This window comes from Gopherus flavomarginatus, chromosome 1 (assembly GCF_025201925.1).
Source record: "Gopherus flavomarginatus isolate rGopFla2 chromosome 1, rGopFla2.mat.asm, whole genome shotgun sequence".
In the NCBI taxonomy this organism is placed as follows: Eukaryota; Metazoa; Chordata; order Testudines; family Testudinidae; genus Gopherus; species Gopherus flavomarginatus.
Window position 1 is genome coordinate 324811133 of NC_066617.1, and position 24162 is coordinate 324835294.

General features: G+C 40.9%; 2 protein-coding genes across 8 annotated transcripts in view; one reads left to right on the forward strand and one right to left on the reverse strand.

The window, feature by feature from the left end:
* HSPH1 (heat shock protein family H (Hsp110) member 1) overlaps window positions 1–12212 on the forward strand; it is a 33417-nt gene extending 21205 nt beyond the window's left edge. Inside the window, exons 11-18 of the mRNA XM_050937177.1 lie at window positions 2573–2778; window positions 3456–3587; window positions 4515–4652; window positions 5059–5184; window positions 6902–7009; window positions 7123–7242; window positions 9996–10157; window positions 10688–12212. Coding sequence (XP_050793134.1) covers window positions 2573–2778; window positions 3456–3587; window positions 4515–4652; window positions 5059–5184; window positions 6902–7009; window positions 7123–7242; window positions 9996–10157; window positions 10688–10888 — 1193 coding nt within the window. The 3' untranslated portion in view covers window positions 10889–12212. The remainder of the gene's footprint in view (window positions 1–2572; window positions 2779–3455; window positions 3588–4514; window positions 4653–5058; window positions 5185–6901; window positions 7010–7122; window positions 7243–9995; window positions 10158–10687) is intronic.
* Window positions 1–24162, reverse strand: part of LOC127043254 (WD repeat-containing protein 64-like) — a 100700-nt gene that overhangs the window by 881 nt on the left and 75657 nt on the right. For 3 of the 7 annotated variants that reach the window (XM_050937167.1, XM_050937171.1, XM_050937172.1), the window contains 7 exons: window positions 22976–23034; window positions 22570–22711; window positions 21716–21755; window positions 21158–21246; window positions 19849–20039; window positions 17547–17650; window positions 16469–17455 (listed from right to left, as the gene is read on the reverse strand). In XM_050937167.1, coding sequence (XP_050793124.1) covers window positions 17281–17455; window positions 17547–17650; window positions 19849–20039; window positions 21158–21246; window positions 21716–21755; window positions 22570–22711; window positions 22976–23034 — 800 coding nt within the window. In that variant the 3' untranslated portion in view covers window positions 16469–17280. Of the gene's footprint in view, window positions 1–16468; window positions 17456–17546; window positions 17651–19848; window positions 20040–21157; window positions 21247–21715; window positions 21756–22569; window positions 22712–22975; window positions 23035–24162 lie in introns of those variants that run through there. The other 4 variants (XM_050937168.1, XM_050937169.1, XM_050937170.1 and 1 more) reach the window with 4 other exon arrangements.

Here is a 24162-nt window from a genome sequence, read left to right on the forward strand (position 1 = left end):
GGATTTCTGCTCCATCCCCAGACATGTTAACAGACTTTTCCAGTAACTGTACTGACTGCGAAGGCATCTCAAATTCTCAGGGCAAATTAATCATTAAAAAACGCTTGCTTTTAAACCATGTTTTATATTTACAAAGGTACACTCACCAGAGGGTCCCTTCCATGGCTTCATTGTCTTGGCTAGTGGCTTGGGAGGGCTGGGATGGTAATTCCATCAGGGTAAGAGAGCTCCTGGCAGTTGGGGAGAATGGAGTGCTGTGTGCTCTCTGCAAGCTCGTCCTCCTCCTCATCTTCCCTGTCCGCAGAATCCTCAGCCATGGCTGAGATTACCACCTCCACCTCGGAATCCACGGACAGGGGTGGGGTAATGGTGGCGGACCCCCCTAGAATTGCATGCAGCTCAGCGTAGAAGCGACATGTTTTCGGCCCTGCCCCGGACCTTCCGTTTGCTTCTTTGGTTTTCTGGTAGGCTTGTCTGAGCTCCTTAACTTTCACATGGCACTGTACTGAGTCCCTGGTGTGGCCTCTCTCCATCATGGAAATTTTTTCAAATGTTTTTTTTCATTTCGTCTTTTGGAACAGAGTTCTTTTAGCATGGAATCCTCTCCCCATATAGCGATCAGATCCAGTACCTCCCGTGCAGTCCATGCTGGAGCTCTTTTTCGATTCTCAGGAGACTGCATTGTTACCTGTGCTGATGAGCTCTGCGTGGTTACCTGTGCTGGTGAGCTCTCCACACTGGCCAAACAGGAAATGAAATTCAAAAGTTCGCGGGGCTTTTCCTGTCTACCTGGCCAGTGCATCTGAGTTCAGATGGCTTTCCAGAGCTGTCACAAAGGTGCACTGTGGGATACCGCCCAGAGGCCAATACCATCGATTTGCGGCCACACTAACCCTAATCTGACATGGCAATACCGATTTCAGCGCTACTCCTCTCGTCGGGGAGGAGTACAGAAACTGGTTTAAAGAGCCCTTTATATCGATATAAAGGGCCTCCTTGTGTGGACAGGTGCAGGGTTAAATCGGTTTAACGCTGCTAAATTTGGTTTAAATGTGTAGTGTAGACCAGCCCTCAGTACGCAAAGGGATCAGATCTTCTGACTAAGAGGACACTTGCAGGTTTTTTCTCTGAGGTTGATTACATATATTAACCTTTTCTTATGTCTTAATTTCCTAAATACGTCTCAAAACACTATCTGAGCTTGCTCCAGTTTATCTGCTTTAACAAAACAAAATAGTAGCTAAATCTGAATTCAAGTCTCCAATTGCCAGCTAGAAAAGTGAGTGTAAGGAAATCAATTTTTCAGCTTCACCCATTTGAGTAATCTATAATCTGTAATGGATGGTTACAATAGCATTTTATTGACTGGCAATTAATCATGCACCATAATTCCCTATCATCTCTCTGTGGATGTGGCAGAGACTCCATCTCCAATCTACATCTTCATGCAACTCAAACCATGCAACCTGGAACTTTTGAATATGGATATTTCCTGGTTTTAGTTCAGTGACAGAGGAAAGTTGTTAAACATTGAACTAAAACTAGGAAATATTCCTATTCAAAAGTTCCAGGTTGCATGGTTTGAGTTCCATGAACCAGGGCTGTAGGGGGAAGCTGGCACAGCAGCAATTGGCTCTAGCTAATACATTTCTCAGTTTCATGACCCTTTGAAGTTCTTTGTGTTAGTAGCAAAAGACCAACACATTCTGACACCTGGATCAAAGGATATTAATAGATAGCTGTTGCTAGTAAAGATCGTAAAAGCATGGGGGGGGGGGGGGGATCTGACTCTGTATTTTCAAAGAGCTGTTCTACACCGAACAGGAATTTGTTAAAATGGCATAATTTGAATACACACAGGATCTGTTGACTCACTCATATCCATTTACTATAGTAACCTTTTAAATCTTGGTGTTACTTTTGAGCCAACACAACCGTGGTTTTTTTTTTATATTTCTATTACAGTTGTGACTGGAGATCAGTCTGGCTTCAGAAAGTTTTCTTTTATCGCTCATCTTCCGCTCAATTACTGGCTGGATTCTAATTCATTTTGTGTATCATCAGTAGAATTATTTAAATTCAGTTGCAGGGCCACATGTATGACTACCCCTTCGAAGCTGGTTGAGATGTTGAGGGCCTAATCTGGCTTTTAGAATCTCTCATTGGTGGTGGTACAGATGAGACAAAGTGCCCAATTCTGACTCAGATTTTGGGCTGAGTTTGCAGGGCTGAAAGTTTATGTATTTGGGGTGTGCGAGAGGGAGACATTTTGTCTGTAGATTAAGCGCATCTGGTATGGAAATTGTGGAGTGGGGGAGAGAAACTTAAACGCACACTGGAATATTTAGGTTTCTACATTGACTCCCTGATCATCAGTTCTTCCTACCTCTCTCCACTATTAGAATGACAGTTCTCTGCGACTTCCTCTGCCTGAGCTAGGCCTCACGTCTTGCATTCTCTTCTCCATTAACTCCATCAGATGTATGGGAATAGTTTTTGTGAAAGATGCTATATACCATACTAGAAAAATAGCTAAAATGGCACAGACAAATTTGTGTCCCTTTGTTTTTAGGCAGATACATTGTCCAAAATGTGGCAGCTCAGAAAGATGGAGAGAGGTCTAAAGTCAAAGTTAAAGTCCGTGTCAATACTCATGGCATTTTCAGTGTATCTACTGCCTCAATGGTAGAACAAGTTAAAGCTGAAGAGAATGAAGCTCTCAGTGTGGAGACTGAAGTGGTGATTGTGAACCAAAGGCCTCCAGAGAATTCAGATGATGTAAGTTGGTCTGTTCTTGCACACAGTGTTCTTAACAAAATGCATTCTTTTGTAATACTTGATGAATTATAAATACCTTCTGCTAGGGAGACTAAGTTTGGGCAGGCTTCAGGAGAAACAAAACTTTTACAAGAAAGGGGGGCAGCTGGGTGCTCTCTCCTTGGAACAGTGTGTCCGGAAGCAAGCTTATGTCCCATTATGGAAACAGTTTGACATTTTTAGTAGGAACTTAAAATTTAAGTATTCAGTCTGTACATTTAGTTTAATATCTTTTTTGAGTCAAATAGTAGTAGCGATTTTTTGCTTGTAACTAACATTCAGGATTGTTAGTATATCCCCAAATAGGGAAAACTTTTATGATGACGATACTAACTGTAGCATAATAAAGTTAGTTTTGATTACCTGCACGTAATCCTGCATTATTACTGAATGGCTTACCCATGGGGAAGAACTGTTGGCTTTCTATAATCGGGGAGGGGGAAGAATCCTGCAATGTTAGGGTGACCTAGATGTCTTGATAAGTCTCTCATCTATACCTATGATTCCATGAATACATTGACTACAGAGTTATTGCTCAGTAAGTAAGAAAGCGTGTGGGAAATCAATTACACTGTAACTTCTAATAAATACAAGTGCACATTTTTTCTACATCCTTTGTGCCTGGGCTTTCATTTCAGAAAAATATCCAGCAAGACAACAATGATGCTGGAACACAGTCCCAGGTACAAACTGATGGTCAGCCAACTCCACAGTCTCCCCCTTCACCAGAACCTCCCTCTGAAGAAAACAAAATACCAGATGCCAAGAAAGTGAGTGACCCTTTAAACTCATTGTATTGAAAAAATGTTATTTATTATGATGGCATTTAAAACCGTAACCTACACGCACACACAGAGTAGGCAGTTCGGTGCTCTTGCAGTGTATTGTGTTTAGTAGCTTTTGCATTTTTACTTTCATTTTTGTCTAACATGACCAATAATTGTCTGTTTAAGACAAGATAAAGCTGGCAAAATCTCACTATTCCAATTGATCTTCCAGCAAGGAACAAGACTTTCTCTTTATTGTCTCAGTTTATGCAGCATTGCATAATATGTGCATTATCTTGACGGTATTTCACTTTGTATAACTGCTAGAGGCTAAGCTTACTAAATTTACCACGACTAAACTGTAGGCAGATAAACCAGACTGAGAAGACACCTAGAACATACGTTTACGCCTCTTACCAAACAAGATGTAGTCCTTGCCACAAAGGGCTTATAGTCTGACTTTTATTTCAAGGGTTAGTACTGATGCCTTGAGGTGAGAATTACTGTTTTTAAAACAAAAACTGACTTCAAGAAGCCGCCTCAGGCTAACAAAATTTGCACTTAATTTTCATCCAAGGGTTGGTAGTGTGTAGCTGTAAGCATTAATATTGAGTGCTAATCTATAAAATCAATTGACAAGAATTGCTGTGTCCTACTAATAGACAGTGTTTCTGGCAATTGTCCTTTCTATCTTCCAACACCATTCTCCTGAAGTATGAGTTACGTTTGACTAGGTGAAGTGGGAAGGGAAGATATACAGCAGCTGAAAAACAAAATCCTTTGTAAGGTTATATTTGTGAGATTCTGAAGGAAGAGTGAGAAAATACATACTCGTCCATGTTCTGCTGAGGGATTTTAGCATCACGGTGAAAACGCCTTTTAGTGCTCTTGCTAAATCATGGATATAATTTTTTTTTATTTCCAATCTAGACAAATGAGAAGAAAAGTGATCAACCTCCAGAAGCTAAAAAACCCAAGATAAAGGTGAAGAATGTAGAGCTGCCTATTGAAGCTAATCTAGTCTGGCAGTTAGGGAAAGAACTTCTCAACATGTATATCAAAACAGAGGTGAGTTCAGTAATATTGGTGAGGGGAGACTGGTTCTTGCTTACTATTATTCAGTGACTATTTTTGAGCAACTTCAGACTTTACATTAAAAAAACCTGAAAATAGACTCCTGCCACTAATACATTCATAATGAGTTAATGCAATGCCTCATTTAAGCTCCTGACTGCAAATGTTAGCAACATTGTAATGTCACTTTGAATTATAGCATTACAGCAGTGATCTATGTAATGAGGTCACATATTGTTTAAAAACCATCTGAACCTTCAGGAGAGTCTCCATATTTTAGTTGCACGGTTTCAGCAACAATATGAATTAAGGCCTTTATTATAGTCTCTTTTTGTAAGGCTGCTTTTTAAGCTTAAATTTGTTTTATTAAAGTACTTGCTTTTTTTCTATGATCAAACAGGGCAAGATGATCATGCAAGACAAGCTGGAGAAGGAAAGAAATGATGCAAAAAATGCTGTGGAAGAATATGTGTATGAGTTCAGGGATAAGTTATCAGGACCATATGAAAAGTTTGTTTGTGAAGAGGTATGCTATTAAAGTCAGTTGTTTACCTGAAACATTAGCATCAAACATCTGTCCTGCTTATTTGTGGTGAAATTCTGCCCTCATACCTGTACTGTAGATATCTGAAAGTCTTAGGCAGCTATTGTTCAATTGCTTATCTTCTGGAGTTGAATTAGTTTTACAGAAATGTCCAAAAGTGATTGCAGTTACAGTAGAACCACAGAGTTACGAACACTGTGGGAATGGAGGTTGATTGTAACTCTGAACTAAATGTTATGGTGGTTCTTTCAAAAGTTTACAACTGAACATCAACTTAATAAAGTTTTGAAACTTTACTATGCAGAAGAAAAATGCTGCTTTTAACCATTTTAATTTAAATGACGCACAGAAAGTTTCCCTACCTGGTCAAATATTATTTTAAACTTTTATTTTTAGTAGCTTATGTTTAACACAATTCTGTACTGTATTTGCTTTTCTTTTTGTCTCTGCTTCTGCCTGATAGCGTACTTCTGGTTCCAAATGAGGTATGTGGTTGACTGGTCAGTTTTTAACTCCTGGTGTTCGTAACTCTGAGGTTCTACTATAGTGTTTAAAAACTGTAATAGATCAGCCTGAATTTGATTAGTCGTAAATTAGTTAAATAACAATTGAAGACTGCAAGGAAGACTAGGCTGAGACCTGGCGTGAAAGGCACTGAGGACAAGTGGAAGGGATGAGAGCAGAGAGTGAATAAGTGGAGGTATCTGGTGATAGAGAGGTGAAGCAGGAAGAGGGAAAAAAAGGAGATGAAAGGGGAGGAAGCAATGGTAAACTCCTCTTCAAAGAGAATCTCCAGCAGTTTCACACCTAAAACATATCACTGGCCAATTGATCCTCCCACAGATAACTGATCAATTAAACCTTTTTAGAAGTAAACATTCTACTTAACAAAGCAATGCTTGGATCTAGATGTAGGTTAAATATTTGAAAGATGACATAACGTGTAAACACCTGCTGCATTTTGAGCCATTAAAATCAAAAGGTAATGTGCTGTACAATGTCTACTAAAATTGCCCTTGTATTTTCTAAAGGACAGCATTTGGTCCAGCCTGTCTTGCTGAATATCATCAGAGAGTTGTCCAAATGCATAGATGTTATCAAAACAGACCTTTGTGACTCTTGAAAATATATCCAAAAAAGACACAGTACCCATATTATCTTGTTCAGTGCAAGGTGGTTTTGTTCTTGTTTCTTTCTTTCTGAAGGCAGTCCAGCTTTTATTTTAGTTGGCAAAACTGTATTAGGGAACAAACACTTCTATTAGCTTTGCCTTCATCCGCGTTCGCTCGTGTAGCTTAGTTTGACTTGCATAGACTTCTAGAAATTGCAGTAATAAATGCATTTCCCAGTTAGGAGACTTGAAATGAGTGCCTTGCCTGCAACATTGTGTCCCCTCAATATGAGGCAGGAAAAAATGAATTTGGTAGTGCCTTTCCATAGTCACACAGGAAAGCATGCAGTGTCAAGACAGATTACTGGGCTAGGTTCTTTGTTCAAACCAACCTGTTCTCAGTGCAGAAACAAATGCTGTTTATATAAGTGTGGTTTTACATTATCTTTGTATCTTTTATTTTATGCCAGTGGCATAAAATAGCTTTCTTTGTAACAGGCCATGCTGCAGTTGTACTCCTTTTTTCCTTTACTTTCTAAGTATTTTGGCCTGATTGGCATTCTAAACTGCATCCAAATTTTATCTTAGGATCTTCAAAGATTCTCCTCATTCCTAACAGAGATAGAAGATTGGTTGTATGAGGATGGAGAGGACCAAGCCAAACAAGTGTACATAGATAAATTGGATGAATTAAAGGTAGGTCCATTTGCACTCTTGTATAATGTAACTTTCAAAATACTGCAGGAATGACTTTTTTTGTAAACATAGGTTTGAATTATGAAATGCATAGACAATATTACTTTCTATAGAAACTAGGTACTCCAATTGAAATGCGATACCAAGAAGCTGAGGAACGACCACGGGTATTGGAAGAACTGGGACACAAGCTTCAACACTATGCCAAAATAGCAGGAGAATACAGGGACAAGGTAAGTAGCCTCACAGGGAATGGGTTGGGAGTAGGAGGGGGCTGACTTTTGTCTGTGCTATTTCATTCAGACTTGCACCAGATGGCAGTGGTGTCAGACTCCTTGTCAAGTGGGCTGTTCACTTATTGGTAGCCTATGTGCTGGGCCTATGCAATTAAGAACATAGTCTGTCCACAGCAAATCTCCTGCAGACATTGAGTCTGAACCTGAATTGCTCAGTATCTATGGCCAAAAAGGGCCTTTCTTACAAAGAATGAGGGCCATGATTATTAGCTCAAAAAGTTCAGTTAAGTTTTGTGCTCTTCCGCCTTTACTGGAGAACTGGCTCAGATGCCAGTGATGTGTCTGTACAAAAGCCGAAGATAATAACTTGTGTGTGTTCTATTTGTGCCTGTTATTTGACTATTGACATGAGATTAGTCACAATAGCACACCTACCCTTTGGAAATCTGGTTGGTCCTAGGTGTCATTGGGTTTTGGAGCCAATACACTGTTTATGTGAATGGGGTAATTCACAACAATCAAAGCTGGTTTAGCCAGTCTGACAGGACTGCATGAGGGCTCCATTCAAACTGGGTTTCTTCATGGCCAGAAGGGCTAGAAAACAATTTTTTTTTTTTAAAGTGCAAATTTGCATTAATATTAGGGCTGTCAATTAATAGTGTGAGTTAATTGCAATTAACTAAAAAAGAGAATCGCGATTAATCGCACTCTTAAACAATAGAATACTAAATTAAATGTATTTAAATATTTTGGATGTTTTCTTCTTTTTTATATATATTGTATTCTGTGTTGTAATTGAAATAAGTGTTTTTATTACAAATATTTGCACTGTAAAATATTTTTCAATTCACCTCGTACAAGTACTGTAGTGCAATCTTTGTGAAAGTGCAGCTTGCAAGTGTAGACTTTTTTTGTTACATAACTGCACTGAAAAACAAAATACTGTAAAATTCAGAGCCTACAAGTCCACTCAGTCTCACTTCTTGTTCAGCCAATTGCTAAGATAAACAAGTTTGTTTACATTTACAGGAGATAATGCTGCCCTCTTTTTAAATACAATGTCACCTGAAAGGGGAGAATGGGCATTTGCCTGGCACTTTTGTTGCAGGCGTTGCAAGATGTTTACATGCCAGATATGCTAAACATTTGTATGCCCCTTCATGCTTCAGCCACCATTAGAGAGGACATGCTTCCATGCTGATGACACTCATTTAAAAAAAAAAAAAGTGTTAATTAAACTTGTGACACAATTCTCCCCTAAGGAGTTAAATGTCCCCTACTCTGTTTTACCCGCATTCTGCCATATATTTCATGTTGTGGCAGTCTTGGATGATGGCCAAGCACATGTTCCTTTTAAGAACACCTTTCACTGCAGATTTCACAAAACACAAAGAAGGTACCAGTGTGTTCTAAGGATAGCTACAGCACTGGGCCCAAGGTTTAAGAATCTGAAGGGGGATGAGGTGTGCAGCATGCTTTCAGATGTCTTAAAAGAGCTACACTTTGATGCGGAAACTAGAGAACCCAAACCACCAAAAAACAAAATCAAGCTTCTGCTGGTGGCATCTGACTCAGATAATGAAAATGAGCATGTGTCGGTCCACACTGCTTTGGCTTGTTATCGAGCAGACCCGTCATCAGCATGGACACATGTCCTCCGGAATGATGGTTGAAGTATGAAGGGACATATGAATCTTTAGTGCATCTGGCATGTAAATACATTGCAATGCTACAACAGTGGCATGCAAACGCCTGTTCTCACTTTCAGGTGATATCGTAAACAAGAAGCAGGCAGCGTTTATCTCCTGCAAATGTAAACAAACTTGTCTGAGCAGTTGGTTAAACAAGAAGTAGGACTGAGTGGACTTGCAGGCTCTAAAATTTTACATGGGATTTATTTTTGAATGCAGTTTTTTGTATATAATTCTACATTTGAACTTAAACTTTCATGATAAAGATTGCACTGCAGTACTTGTAATGGGGGAGTTGAAAAATACTTTGTTTTTGTTTTACAGTGCAAATACTTGAAATAAAAAATAAAGTGAGCAGTGTACACTTTGTATTCTGTGCTGTAATTGAAATCAATATATTTGAAAATGTGAGAAACATCCAAAATATTTAAATAAATGGTATTCTATTATTAACAATGCAATTAATTGTGATTAATTTGTTTATTGCATGACAGCCCTAATTAATATCATGTGGTCCAGAAATATCAAAGCAGTTGGGTGTCTGATTCAATTGACTCATCCAGATATGAAAGGGAACTTCTGGTTGACTTAAGCTTTCATTTTTATAAATCCAAATTCTCCCATCTAAGGCCAGCCAAAATACCAGACTGTACAGGTGGATACCTTTTCTCCCTCTATTGCCCCCACTTACAGCACTGACTGGAGCCCTAAGAAAGTTGGATTATACTCTACAGAACCTAATACATGGCTTTTCATGGGTGGCAGGATTTGCCCTATTAAGTATGAACTTACCCAATTCTAGGTATGTTATCTCTAATAAATCATTGTAAAGCCCACCTACCTCTCTGTGCGATTGTTTCTCAAACACAGAAATGGGTTTGATTCTGCCTCGATGTTTCATGGTGCTTCTTGTGGTGAACTTGTTTTCTTTCCAGAGTAAGGAGAAATGTAACAAATATTTAGATAGTGAGAGAACACAACTTGGATAGTCTGTCTGGATAATCTGATATTATTGAATGGGTTCTTATTGACAAACCCAAAATATTCAACTCCATGCAGGATGAGAAATACATTCACATTGATGAACCAGAAATGATAGAAGTAGAGAAATGTGTCAAGGAAATGATGGAATGGATGAGTAATGTTATGAATGCCCAGGCTAAAATGAGCCCTGATCAGGATCCAGTTGTACGGGCAAGTGAAATCAAAGCAAAGCTAAAGGTTAGTGCTGAAATTAATTCTAATCACTGACTAGTGATATAGCTAGGCCTTTATTTAGAAATCAGTGTATGTTCTAACTGGTTGGCGGCTCTGAAGGATAATAATCTGCATAGCAAGGGAGGGATGAAGCTACAATCTATTGTGTAAAAATTCTGCGGTGGATTTTTTTACTATATATATGTTAGGCAGATAAACTTACAATACAAACATCTTTCTGTAGACTTAAAAATTCATTGTCTGTAAATAGTACATAAATACAAATATAACAGGGTGTGTAAGGAAATATTTAAAGCAATGCAACATTTCTGAGAGATTGGATTTTTTTTTACTTCAAGTGTTGTATAAAGAACCTTTATATAACCTGTTGAAAAAGTAAACTAGATATGTTAGGGGTGGCATATATATCCAGCCTCTTTGTGCTCAGGAAGCAAAGATCCTGGGAATCAAACAATCTCTGAACAGCGGTGCTAGCTCATCAGGTAGCTTGCTGATCGCATGAATTGTATTCTGAGTGCCTCTCTTTATTTTAGGAATTACACAATGTGTGTGAGCCAATAGTGATGCAACCAAAACCAAATGTTGACTCTCCTAAAGAGGAAAATCCATTGAATGGACCCAGTCTTAATACAAATGAAGGTATTGAAGAAGATAAAAATAATGCTGAAATCCCTCAACAAAATGGTGATTGTCATCCAAACGCTAAAAACACCACGAGCATGGACTTGAACTAGACCACTGCATTGTACTGAGCAATTTGATCTCATGAAAGGAAAACATTGTTGCTTTAGTATGTGATTGTGCAGGCGTAACATAGTTCTGGGAACTATTTATATTTTTTTTCATAAGGTTGTCTGGAATGTGGTGTATGATGGCGGGGCGGGGGAGTAAAAAGCTGATCACGACTACCGTAAAAGGGAAAATTGACTTGGTAACTTTTCAGATTCCTGTGGAATTGTGAATTCATACTAAGCTTCTGTGCAGTATTTAACCGTTAGCTTCAGTAAGGATGAAATCAGTTTTGCTATGATACTGCTCCTTCACCAGGATTGTAACTGAAATAGTCAGTCAAAGGCACTTGTAGATGCCAAGGTAGTTTTCTTTTATTTGACCTCTGATTTGGCATATCTGTATAAAGCCAGTGGCTGTTCAGTTTACAATGAACAAAATAAACCTCCTGTCCTAAGCTTCATTCTCTGTCACTGTCCTGTACCGTAGCTGACTAGTAAGATGGTGAAAGGTGTTAAGTAGCATGTTATGTAGTAGATTTCATCTTGTTAAAACAGTGCATTTTCATGTGGAGAGAGCAAAATGAAGGAGATGCTGATCCTGTTTGTCTTGTTGTGAAACCTTTTACTGAGCTTTAATAATAAAGTTCATCTAACTGGTATTTTCTGAAATGCTGGGATGATTATGTTCAGTGCTGTTTTCAGTGTGACTACTGTCTTTTGTCACAAATGGTAAAGAAAATAAAGCCAAATAGCTGTGTTGTGTGAGAAAAAGCTTACAGAACTTCCCCCTGCCCTCCCATTGAGTGTGAAAAAATTGAAGTTGATACTCAGCCTACCCAAGCAGAAACAGCTTGTTACTCTTTAACTGCACAAACCAGCATGCACCTGGGAACAGCATGACTGCCTGGAAACTTAAAATAGCAAAGGCTGGGCATAAAACTTTCAAAAGCTTTGAAAGTGGAATCTAAAGAGACAATTTGCAGTTGAGATACTAAAAATCAGTCAGAAGTCTGTCTTGGCCTTTATCAGAACGGAGTTGATTCCAAACAAACGTGGTAAATGCAATGTTCTTCTGAGTGTTTGCACACTTACTGTGGAATGCACATGAGCATGCTTGCTACGTGCACTGGTGGCAGTTTTTCCCTAGTAGTACCTGTAGGGGAGTGCCCCTAGCGATGCCACCATGGCGTGGTACAAGAGGCGCTGCACGCTCCTTCACCCCCAGTTCCAAAGCACCATCACTGGCGGCAAGAAGGAACTGCTATACTCCAACTCTTTGCTGTAGCCTTCCCAGTTTGGACTGTTTTAGTGCTTTAGAGAGTTAGAAGCTTTTATTTTTTTTTTAAACTTTTAAAACTACAGGTACTAACAACCATAGCTGGGGCTGTGCCCCAGGCTTTAAGTCGTGCAGCACTTGTAAACAGTCTGTGCCCATAAGTGACCCATACGCTAGTTGCTTATGCTGCCTTGGAGAAACCCAGGCAGGGCCATGCTCCGTCCTGAGTGTCTGTGAGCTCCTATCCACCTCCAACAGGTATAGTTTGGGAATCCCCTACTGTGGAATGCACATAAGCAATCACTCAAAGAAAAGACCCTTTTCTGTAGCTGGTACTCTTTGAGCTGTGTTGCTCATATCCATTCCACATCCTGCCCTCCTTCCCCATGGTTGGAGTTTTCCGGTAAGAAGGAACTGGGGGAGGGCACACAGCACCCCTCATACTGTGCTATGCTGGTGTTACTCCAGGGGTTGCTAGGGCACTCCTCTATGGGTACTGCTAAGGGAAAAACTTTCGGTGCATGGGGCGAGCATGCACACCTACTGTGGAATGGACATGAGCAACCCATCTCACAGAATACCAGTTAGAAAAAAGGTAACTCTCTCTTCTCCCATGCTAAGCAAACAGCCCTCCACCAAAGCTATCTTAAAAAGTCAGTTAAAGATTAAGATTCTCCCCTCAGGAATTTCTGGTTAAGTTTCTTGCAAAGAAACAATTGATGTGGACACAATGTGGTAGTGAAGCCTTCCTGTTAAATAGCCCAATAAGATCTACAAGACAGCAGCATGCAGTTGGGAAGAGGCTTGCTTGCTGCTATAAGGAACAACTTAAGTACTACAAACAAAAGGGTAAGCTTGGCACCACAGAACAGAGGTGATTTAATTGGGGGAGAGAGAGCTTAGTGGTTTGAGCGTTGGCCTGCTAAACCCAGGGTTGTGAGTTCAGTCCTTGAGGGGGCCACTTAGGGATCAGAGCAAAAAATTGGTCCTGCTAGTGAAGGCAGGGGACTGGACTCAATGATCTTTCAAGCTCCCTTCCAGTTCTAGGAGATTGGTAGATCTCCAATTTTTTTTTCTCAGCCCATACCTGATTAGTCAGCACTAAGGAAGCCAATTACACCCTTTTGTTGGTCCTGTTTGTGTTTCTCCTCCAACCCCATTCCTGCCTCCTCCACTGGCTCTGATGGGGGCATACTCCTGCCTGCAGCTTTTACCAGCTGCTCAGCTCCCTCATGCCTCGGCCCCTCCTGAGCTACCATAAGTAGCTGTAGTATCAGAGCACTGTTTGACAGGGCAGGCTCTTCTGATCACTACTCACTTTCCCAATACTGATCTACTCCATGTCAGGTGCATATGCTACTCCTGGGGGAATTCTGCACTACAGCATGTGCACATAGTTAATGAGCTATGCATGTTTTTAATTTTTTGTGTGGAAAAAAGCTTCATCCAAAATGTTGCTGCAGTTCTGCATTTTGCCCACCTGAGGGCAGTGTGGCAATAGAACACAGCAGCTGCTCCCAGCCAGCTCAGGCAAAGAAAGAGCCTGCCTACCTTTGCAATGCCTGTCAGGCCAGGTCAGGAGATGGGGGCTAAGAGCATAGGGTTCTGGGGGAAAGGGGGTGTCAGATGCGGGCTCATAAAGGCTAGTTGGGGAGGATGGACCGAGGCAGGGGCTGAATGGGAGTGGAGGCACAGGGCCACATGGTGAGGGGAGACAGGGTGGCTGAATGGGAGCACAAGACATGGGGACGGGGGTACAGAGCCAGATGGGGGAGTGGGTGTCTGAGTGGGGGTGGAGAGACACATGGGGGTGACAGAACACCTGGGGACAGGCAGGTGTGCCTGACTGAATGGGAGAGGCTAGGCATCAGCCAGGGTCTGCATGGGGGAAACTCCCTAACAATCCTTCCTTGCTCCCCAAAACACCTGGTCCACACTTTTCCCACCCAACCCTCCAAGTCCATACTGAACGGGCATACCACTCCATTGACACAGGTAATGCTCACCCAATCAGAACCCCACCCTACCGGGTGTATCCTCATGCCCAAGCTGCTATAGAACGGGAGATCCGGAACATGCTACAGATGGGTATAATCCGCCCATCTACCAGTGCATGGGCATCTCCAGTGGTTCTGGTACCCAAACCAGATGGGGAAATACGCTTTTGCGTGGACTACCGTAAGCTAAATGCGGTAACTCGTCCGGACAACTATCCAATGCCACGCACCGATGAGCTATTGGAGAAGTTGGGACGTGCCCAGTTCATCTCTACAATAGACTTAACCAAGGGGTACTGGCAAGTACCGCTAGATGAACCTGCCAAGGAGAGGTCAGCATTCGTCACCCATGCGGGGGTGTATGAATTCAATGTCCTTCCTTTCGGCCTTCGAAATGCACCCGCCACCTTCCAGAGGCTGGTAGATGGTCTACTAGCTGGACTGGGAGAATTTGCAGTTGCCTACCTCGATGATGTGGCCATTTTTTCAGACTCCTGGCCCGAACACCTACTACACCTGGAAAAGGTCTTTGAGCGCATCAGGCAGGCCGGACTAACTGTTAAGGCCAAAAAGTGTCAAATAGGCCAAAACAGAGTGACTTACCTGGGGCACCAGGTGGGTCGAGGAACCATAAACCCCCTACAGGCCAAGGTGGATGCTATCCAACAGTGGCCTGTCCCAAGGTCAAAGAAACAGGTCCAATCCTTCTTAGGCTTGGCCGGATACTACAGGCGATTTGTACCACACTACAGCCAAATCGCTGCCCCACTGACCGACCTGACCAAAAAGACCCAGCCAAATGCAGTTAAGTGTACTGATGAGTGTCAAAAGGCCTTTACCCAACTTAAGGCAACGCTCACGTCTGACCCTGTACTCGGGGCCCTGGACTTTGACAAGCCATTCCTAGTAACCACGGATGCATCTGAGCGTGGTATAGGAGCAGTGCTCATGCAGGAAGCAACAGATCACAACTTCCATCCTGTCGTGTTTCTCAGCAAGAAACTGTCTGAGAGGGAAAGTCACTGGTCAGTCAGTGAAAAGGAATGCTATGCCATTGTGTACGCCCTGGAAAAGCTACGCCCATATGTTTGGGGACGGCGGTTCCAACTACAAACTGACCATGCTGCACTAAAGTGGCTTCATACTGCCAAGGGGAACAACAAGAAACTTCTTCGTTGGAGTTTAGCTCTCCAAGATTTTGATTTTGAAATTCAACACATCACAGGAGCTTCTAACAAAGTTGCTGATGCACTCTCCCGTGAGAGTTTCCCAGAATTCAGTAGTTAAAAAGTGTTCTTAAAATGTAGAAGTCTGTTAGTTATATACTTAGTAGTATATGTAAAGGTGCATGTGTTGTAGTAATCTGTTTATTTTAAAGTTCTAGAAGGAAATCGCCGCCAGTGAGCTTCTCCACTGTCTGCAATTTGGGGGGCGTGTCATAAACAGATAGCTAAGGGTTAATGTCTCTTTCACCTGAAGCACCTGACCAGAGGACCAATCAGGAAACCGGATTTTTTCAACTTTGGGTGGAGGAAATTTTGTGTCTGAGTCTTTTGTCTGTCTGCCTGCTTTCTCTGAGCTTTGGAGAAGTAGTTTCTGCTTTCTAATCTTCTGTTTCTAAGTGTAAGGACAAAGAGATCAGATAGTAAGTTATATGGTTTCTTTTCTTTGGTATTTGCATGAATATAAGTGCTGGAGTGCTTTGATTTGTACTCTTTTTGAATAAGGCTGTTTATTCAATATTCTTTTAAGCAATTGACCCTGTATTTGTTACCTTAATACAGAGAGACCATTTGTATGTATTTTTCCTTTCTTTTTTATATAAAGCTTTCTTTTAAGACCTGTTGGAGTTTTTCTTTACTTCAGGGAAATTGAGTCTGTACTCACCAGGGAATTGGTGGGAGGAAGAAATCAGGGGGAGATCTGTGTGTGTTGGATTTGCTAGCCTGATTTTGCATTTCCTCTGGGTGAAGAGGAAAGTGCTTTTGTTTCCAGGACTGGGAACGGAGAGGGGGAGTCACTCTGTTTGGATTCACAGAGCTTGTGTCTGTGTATCTCTCCAGGAGCACCTGGAGGGGGGAAGGGAAAAAGGATTATTTCCCTTAGTTGTGAGACTCAAGGGATTTGGGTCTTGGGGTCCCCAGGGAAGGTTTTTCAGGGGGACCAGAGTGCCCCAAAACACTCTAAGTTTTTGGGTGGTGGCAGCAAGTACCAGGTCCAAGCTGGTAACTAAGCTTGGAGGTTTTCATGCTAACCCCCATATTTTGGACGCTAAGGTCCAAATCTGGGACTAAAGTTATGACACATACCCAGGCTCCTTCCCAGCAATTTACTTCCCTCTCCCTCAGAGCCTCCATTACCACTGACTCCAGTAGCCTTTGCACTGCTTCTGAGGGATGTGGGAAATATGGTTCTGTAGTGTAGTTTAAATGAATTATTACTCAGAGTTCTGTATTAATATGCCTAATACTAATGAATATTTGTCAGGAAACATTTCCTGAATCTTTTTTGTTGTCTGTACTGTTATTTGCTGACAGGTATTTTGAAATAAATGACCACAAATTGTATGATTATATTGTGTTATTTTGACAAAAAATATGCAGAATTTTGCAGAATTTTAAAGTATTGTGCATGAAATTTTTAATTTTTTGGTGCAGAAGTCCCCCAGGCATATATGCAATACACCTATCCTAGCTTGGACCTCCAAAGCCAGAGAACTGGTTGAATAAGTCTCACTAGACCTACAACAAGGCTGCTGAGGCCTTAAGTGTGCAGATGTACTATGCCTCCACAGTGCTATTATATCGCCAGGCTCTAGTTAATAGGGAATTGTTTATTTAAGTCATGTTCTGGTTTCACTTTGTGCTTATATAAGTCTTGTTTAAATGCCACATAAGTCCAGCTCTACAGAATTAACTGATGAGCCATTATAGTAGGAAGCTTAGAAGGATAAACTGTCCAGAAGTGATTAAGAAACAGCTGCCTATTTTAAGTGTATTTCTGTCAAAACAACAGAGGAAAAATTAGACCAGGAACAAAAATAACAAACTGCTTTGCTACCACTGAAGAGACACATGATCATGTGCTCAGTTTACCTACAGTTTACCTACAGATTTATTGCTCTAATCTTCCCCTAATGATTCTTCATAAAAGTAGTCTGTGCTAAGAACAGACAAGTCAGGCTTTTCACATATTGGTGGAGCAATGACAACTTCACAGGTGTTGATTATGTGATATGTACTCTGTCCCCCAGGAGCAAGTGGTCTGTTTATCTTCTTGTAACGCTCCTGCTTCAATCTAGGGAAAGAAAATTGAAAGCATGAATTATTAATTTGTTTTGAAAGTGGGGGAAAAATTAATTTACCTGGTGGCCTTGTTTTCATTTTACCTTTTACTCAAAGCTTGTGCATAAGCCCGCTGGTTGATTTCCTCTTTGATAGCCAGGTCAGGCTTGGTGACTTGGGGAAGTTTGGGGTTATAGCTCACTTCATGCTAAAAACGCACCAAGAGAACACTTAGCAATGCAGAAAGTATTTAGACTGCCACTGCATTTCTTCATGTTACTGCCATGATGGTCTTATCTAATCCTGTCACTTCTGGGGCACTTTTACAAGTCTGAGTAAACCATTTTAAAAATTTTTGGAAGAAAACAGTTGCTTTAAAACTGGGATGAGGAATGAATTAAATGTATTCAGTGTCATATATGTATGTTAATAGTTACATTTTTTGGAAAGTTCTCAGGTTACAATCTTATGTAAGGCCTCAATTTGCGTGAACCCTTATTGTGACAATTCTTCAAGCGTGTGCAGATTGTATTAGTAAGAATATGCATTTAGCAGGCTGCATGCATGCTTTACTCAGTATTTGTTTACTATTTAGGATACAGCATGGGATACTATCAATTTTAACTTCATGTATGTGGACTGAACTCTGGTAAACTACTTTTACCTGCTTATTTCAAAAATATTTTTTGGCTGATAGAGCGTTCTGGTTTGAGAAGGAAGATGGAGGCAAGCCTTGATTGCCAGACTACCAGGAGGACTTCTTCCTCATAATGGATTTTATTTTGAAAGAAACTAATTCCTATAGCCCACTATGCCAGTCTGCCTGATCTTTAGTCTTGTTGAGATTTAGATCACAGCTTGTTCTATCTTATATATGGGAAAAGACTAATCAGGAGCCAGACAGATAATTGGAATGGAAGATTTATGGGCATTCTTTTCAAGAGAACACTGACTTGAACCACTAACACTGGTCGCTATTTAAAAAGAGAAAAGACAGTGAAACTAGAGCAATCCCTGTAGTGTGAAATGGATACTGAGAACTTAGAAGAAACAAACCCATTTTGTTCCCACACCTTTTTCCCAATATGATGGGTACTTGCAAGTAAAGGTACAAGGATGCCAGGAGCCAGATACTTGCATATGTTCAATGCAGGGGCCTGTGCCTAGTCTAAGCTTAACTATGCTCACATGTAGTCTTCAGCTGCACTGCAACACAACTGTGTGCACCTGGGCTAGGGTTTTCAGGAGAAAAAGTCCTAGACACTGTGGTTTAAAGGTAAGAAATGAAAACTGGGCTGTAAGTTGTCTATTCACAGATACAAGGCCAAAAAGGACTATCATGGCCATTTAGTCTGACCTGCATAACAAGATCATAGGACTTCCCTGAATTAATTTCTGTTTGAATCAGAGCATAACTGTTTGGAAAACATCTGCTCTGGAGTTAAAAGATTCTAGTGCTGGAGAATGTACCACAATCTTTAAGTTGTTTCAGGGGTTGATCACCCTCACTATTACACATTTATGCCTTATTTCTAGTCTGAATTTGTCTAGCTTTAGCTTCCAGCTATTGGATCTTTTTCGACCTTTCTCTGCTAGATGGAAGAGGCCATTATTAAATATTTGTTCCCCATGTGGATAATAAAACTATGGTCAAATCACTCCTAACCTTTTCTTAAACTAAATTGATTGAGTTCCTTCAATCTCGTGTAAGGTGTAATTTCCAATCCTTTAATTATTCTCTTGGTTCTTCTCTAAACCCTCTATGATTTATCAACATCCTTCTCAACTGTGGACACAAGAACTAGACACAGTAGTGGTTGCACCAGTGCCAGATACAAAGGTAATCTCTCTCCTACTACTCTATATTCTCTTTTGGCCATAGTGTTGCACTGGGATTTCACGTTAAGCTGATTGTCCACCATAGCTCAAGTTTTTTCAGAGTCACTATTTCCTAGGATAGCATCCCCTATCCTGTGAGCATGGCACCTGCATTCTTCAGGCCTAGATGTATGACTTTGTTTGGCCCTACTGAAACACATTTGCTAGTACCCAGCTTACCAAACAATCCAGAAAACACTGCAGCAGTGACTAGTTCTTTATTTACCACTCCCCAAAACTTCACCAGTAATGATTTTGTTTTCTTTCAGGTCATTGAAAAAAATGTTGAACAGGGTAGGGTCAGAACTGATTCCTGTAGGCCCCCACTTGAAATACACCTGCTTAATGATTCCCCATTTATATTTTGAGATCTATAGCTAAACAGTTTAAATTCATTTGCCTTACAAATACCTTTCATAAAATCTATTACTTCATTTTCCTACATGTGCACTTTACTAGATAACAGCAAGGCATGCAAAACAGCCAGCCCACATGAAATACACCCCACTTTGCTGTCTATACACAAACCTTAGAGAAGGAGTTTTCCAGAGTTACATTACTTGGCTCTGTGTTTATGAGTTGTAAGACAGGTGGCTCTCCTTCTAGCATGGGGTGAATTGGCATGCTTTGTGGGTCTATCAAGATTTTGTAGGGAACCCTGGGATGTTTCCAGGAGGCAGGTGTGAAAATTTCCCATGGTTCTGCCTGCCCAAAAGTCCCTAGAAAGAAAATATAAACAAGCAGGCATTGTAAAGTTTCAAAGGATACACAGCCCCAAACCACCTCCTCCTAAAATCAAGGGAAGTCGCAACGAAGACAAAGAGCAACGCTTTAAACTTTTTACTTTTTGAAGTATACAAACGTCTGCTGCTGGGAAGAACTTTGAAAAGAAATTTTGTCTTGGAAGAGCAGTTGTGGTTTAAAAACTTTTGTGGATGAAATAAACTAACCAGAAAAGTCCTTAATTGCAAGGTAGTTTGTCAGAAGATTTTAAGGGTCTTATCCAATGCCTCTAAGGCCAATCAAAATATATGTTTGCTTGAATGGGTGTGTTGGATCAGGCACTTAGGGATATGTTTTTTAAAAGTATTTTAATTGTCTAAATATGCAGCTAGCGTGTAATGGAATTTTCAAAAGTGCCTGTGCACCTAACTCCTATTGATTGCAAAATCCCCCACTAGGAGCCTATCTGCATCTCTAGGCATGTAAATACCTTAAAATCTAACCTTCGGTGTTTTGAACTGAAGGGCAGCCACTTCTAAATATGGTTTGCCCATACTCTACCTCCTTAGAAAGCTCTGTATTGGAAAGCAGTTTTATCATACACTATTTAAATGCCACTGCTGGCTTTCACTGGGAATAAAAAATAGAGCACCCATTTCAGGGGTGGGCAAATCTTGCCTCATGAGCCAAATGTAGCCCATGTAGAACTGAAACAGGGCTTGCTTATACCAGAAAACATATAAGTCCTAACATGAAATACTCCACTGTGAGCTGAGAATCCTCTGGCTAAGATAACTTATTAGCCTATTGGCTACAGCAGCATGGGAGTTTATGAATGTCCATAGGGGCTACTTGAGTAGATATTTTTGTTGTATGCCACTCCTTTTTAAAGTTAACTATCAGAGCCATGCTGTTTTTGTAGCGAAAGCTCAGTGGTTTGAGCACTGGCCTGCTAAACCCAGGGTTGTGAGTTCAATCCTTGAGGGGACCATTTAGGGAACGGGTTAAAAAAGAAAAAAAACTGTCTAGGGATTTGTCCTGCTTTGAGCAGGGGGTTGGACTAGATGATCTCCTGAGGTCCCTTCCAACCGTGATATTCTGTGATAATCCTTACCAATGTACTCGCCATCCAGACTCCACAGGCGAACGGTACAATCAATAGAAGAGGAAAGCAGGACTTTTTCTTCATCAACCACCTCTACTCTATCAAAATGAAAGTGATAATCAGAACAAATCTACTTAAGCACCATATATAACTAAAGACTTATGCCACCATGTCATTTACATTTTGTCATTAGAAACTTCTTGTGTTACAAATTGTCTACATGGGTCATTTCTGCCAATGCTAAAGTTTAAAGTGACTGCTGCTACAGTATTAATGGTTTCAAGGGATTACAGCCAAAGCAATATCTGATATAGTATAGTTCTGATAGTGCTGAATGACACTGAAGTGAACCATAAATGAGTTTATGTAATTTGAAAAGTATTTACTGCACACGATCATCGTACCATAGTGGATGATGGACCAGGGATCCTGACTCATGACTGAGACTCTTAGGTATTACCACAATAGACATAAAACCTAATTATATTTATATCAAGCAACACATGTGCAGGTTTGTATATTTATACATAAAAAAATATTCTGTTAAAGACATGAGACAGTACTTACGATACAACTATATTTACGTGAGCTCTCCAATGATTCACATCTACAGCGATATAGAGAATAAATATGCATTATACATATAATTCAGATTAATACACAAATATGTTGCTACAAAAGAACACTGCACTGTGTCAGGTGTAAACCAACCACTACCTAAGAAACAAGGACATTAAAAAGTATTCATGGTTTTAAAGCAATTTTTTTTTAATGCAACAACGTTGTTAAAACTTCACCCTGAATGTATTTTGAAACTGCTCTGTTTTCTTTTACTAGGTAGCTTCCACTAAGATACACAGTTATAAATGTCACCAGATCAGTGGTTCTCAACCCACATGATGCTTGTGGCCCAATCAGTACACAGCTGGAACCCATGTGGCATTCTCACGGCCGTACAGGTAGTATATATATTGTGTGGATGCAGCCCACATAACAGATAGAGAGCTGCATATGTGGCCCGTAATAGTAAATAGGTTGAGAACCATTGCACCAGATGAAATCCTGAAGTCCTCATCCAGGTTTTACTCAGTCCTTCCTTCCCACTGAATTCTGTTGAGATTTGCCTGCATTTGATCCACAGTGAATTAATTTTGTTAAGGAAGTTATGTGGGAACTATGGTCACCATACTCAGCTATGCTAAGAACAAGCTAAGGAATAAACATTTTAAAGCATACATGATCTGGAAAAAGGGGATTAAAATATTACAGTGAAATAGAAGTATAAGTAGACCATGAGAAGGACTTTGTTTTTTAAACCCCTTTCCCCCAGATCACGTGTTCCAAAATATGTTTTATACTTACATATAAAAATACAAATACAAAAATATTTAATATATAAAAACCCAATCCACAAGACACACATTTTGGTGGTTCTCGCTCTGGGTCCTGAAGGGCATAGTCCTTGATGCTGTAGACATACACATATCCATCATCGTCTGCTGCATAAATAAAGGAATCGTCCGCAGTGACAGCAATACTGCTGATGTGGCATTTCACTCTAGACTGAGACAAACATTAATGTAGGTTGTGTTGTTAGCTAATAATTCATGCAGCATGATAATAGTATATTGATTATAATGGAAATAACCCACAACATGTGAATGCTCATAATCTAAATGAGCAGATGTGTACTTACCATAATTAAAGCAAAGCAAAGCAATAATATTTCCCCTCCTCCCCCATACGGAGTGTATCTTGAACTGTAAGAAGCGTGCTGCACTCAGTCCTACGCAGCTTAGCCCTCTGAAATTCATTGCTCAAACTTACAGGTATGAAGCTTGCTGTAAGGGGGATTCCACTGAACAGACTCCAGAAGTTGACAGAACCTGAAAAAAAGTAAACAGTGAAAATGTTTAATAGCAATGAAACAGAAGTCTGTTTTGACAGGAATACAAATATGTAGGAATTTGACTGCTGGATGCAGAGGTTCACAAACGGGGGTCCATGAACCCCTTTTGGTCCCCAGGGGCTGCAAGGGTGTAACAGGCTGCGAGGGACACCCAGAGTCTCTGTTTATACCTTTCTGCCTCAGCAAGAGGGAGCTTTGCTAGAAATTAGGTTGTTAGCTCCCTACCACACCAGTCAATCTCCCTCACCAGCAAACTCCTCAAGAATCTCCCAGTCCAAATCTCACCAAGTAGGAAATAATTAGTGCACTCCAACTACATCTCCCGAGTGATGTAAGTTACATCAACTTAAAGCAGTGTCCACACCGCACTATGTTGGCAGGAGACAGTCTCCAGTCGGCATAGCGCGTCTTCACCAGACGTGCTACAGCAGCGCAGCTGCATTGGTGCAGCTGAGCGAATGTAGCACAGTAGTGTAGATTTGCCCTCAGTCTTCTGATCTTGCACTTAGGTCACTGAGAGTCCATCTGGCAGAGATTTCAGCATTTCATCCACCTGTGGGAAGTCAGTGTTTTTGAACTCCATGGCAGTGAGGTTCTTGAAAGAAGTCACTCATCTCCACCCAATGGTTAAAAAGTCGGTCCCTTTGCAGGATCTTAATACTGTTTTAGCAAGTCTTACAGGACCTCTGTTCAAGCCTCTGGCAATTTCTTCTTTCCCCATTCTGTGTCAGAAAACTGCCTTCTTCTTTGAGTGATTGCTCACATCCATTCCAGTTAGGTGTGTGTGCCGCGCGTGCACGTTCGTCGGAAACTTTTACCCTAGCAACTCCAGTGGGCCGGCAGGTCGCCCCCTAGAGTGGCGCCGCCATGGCACCTGATATATACCCCTGCCGGCCCACCCGCTCCTCAGTTCCTTCTTACCGCCGTGTCGGTCGTTGGAACTGTGGAGCGCAGCATAGCTGTCCTCCACGTCCCTAGCTCTCCTTGTTCTACGGTTGATAGTTGTAATTAGTAGTTAAGTGTAGTTAGTTATATAGTTAATAGTGTAAATAATATTATAGATATTTGTTAGCCGGTTTGGGCCGTAGCCCTTCCCGGCACCCAG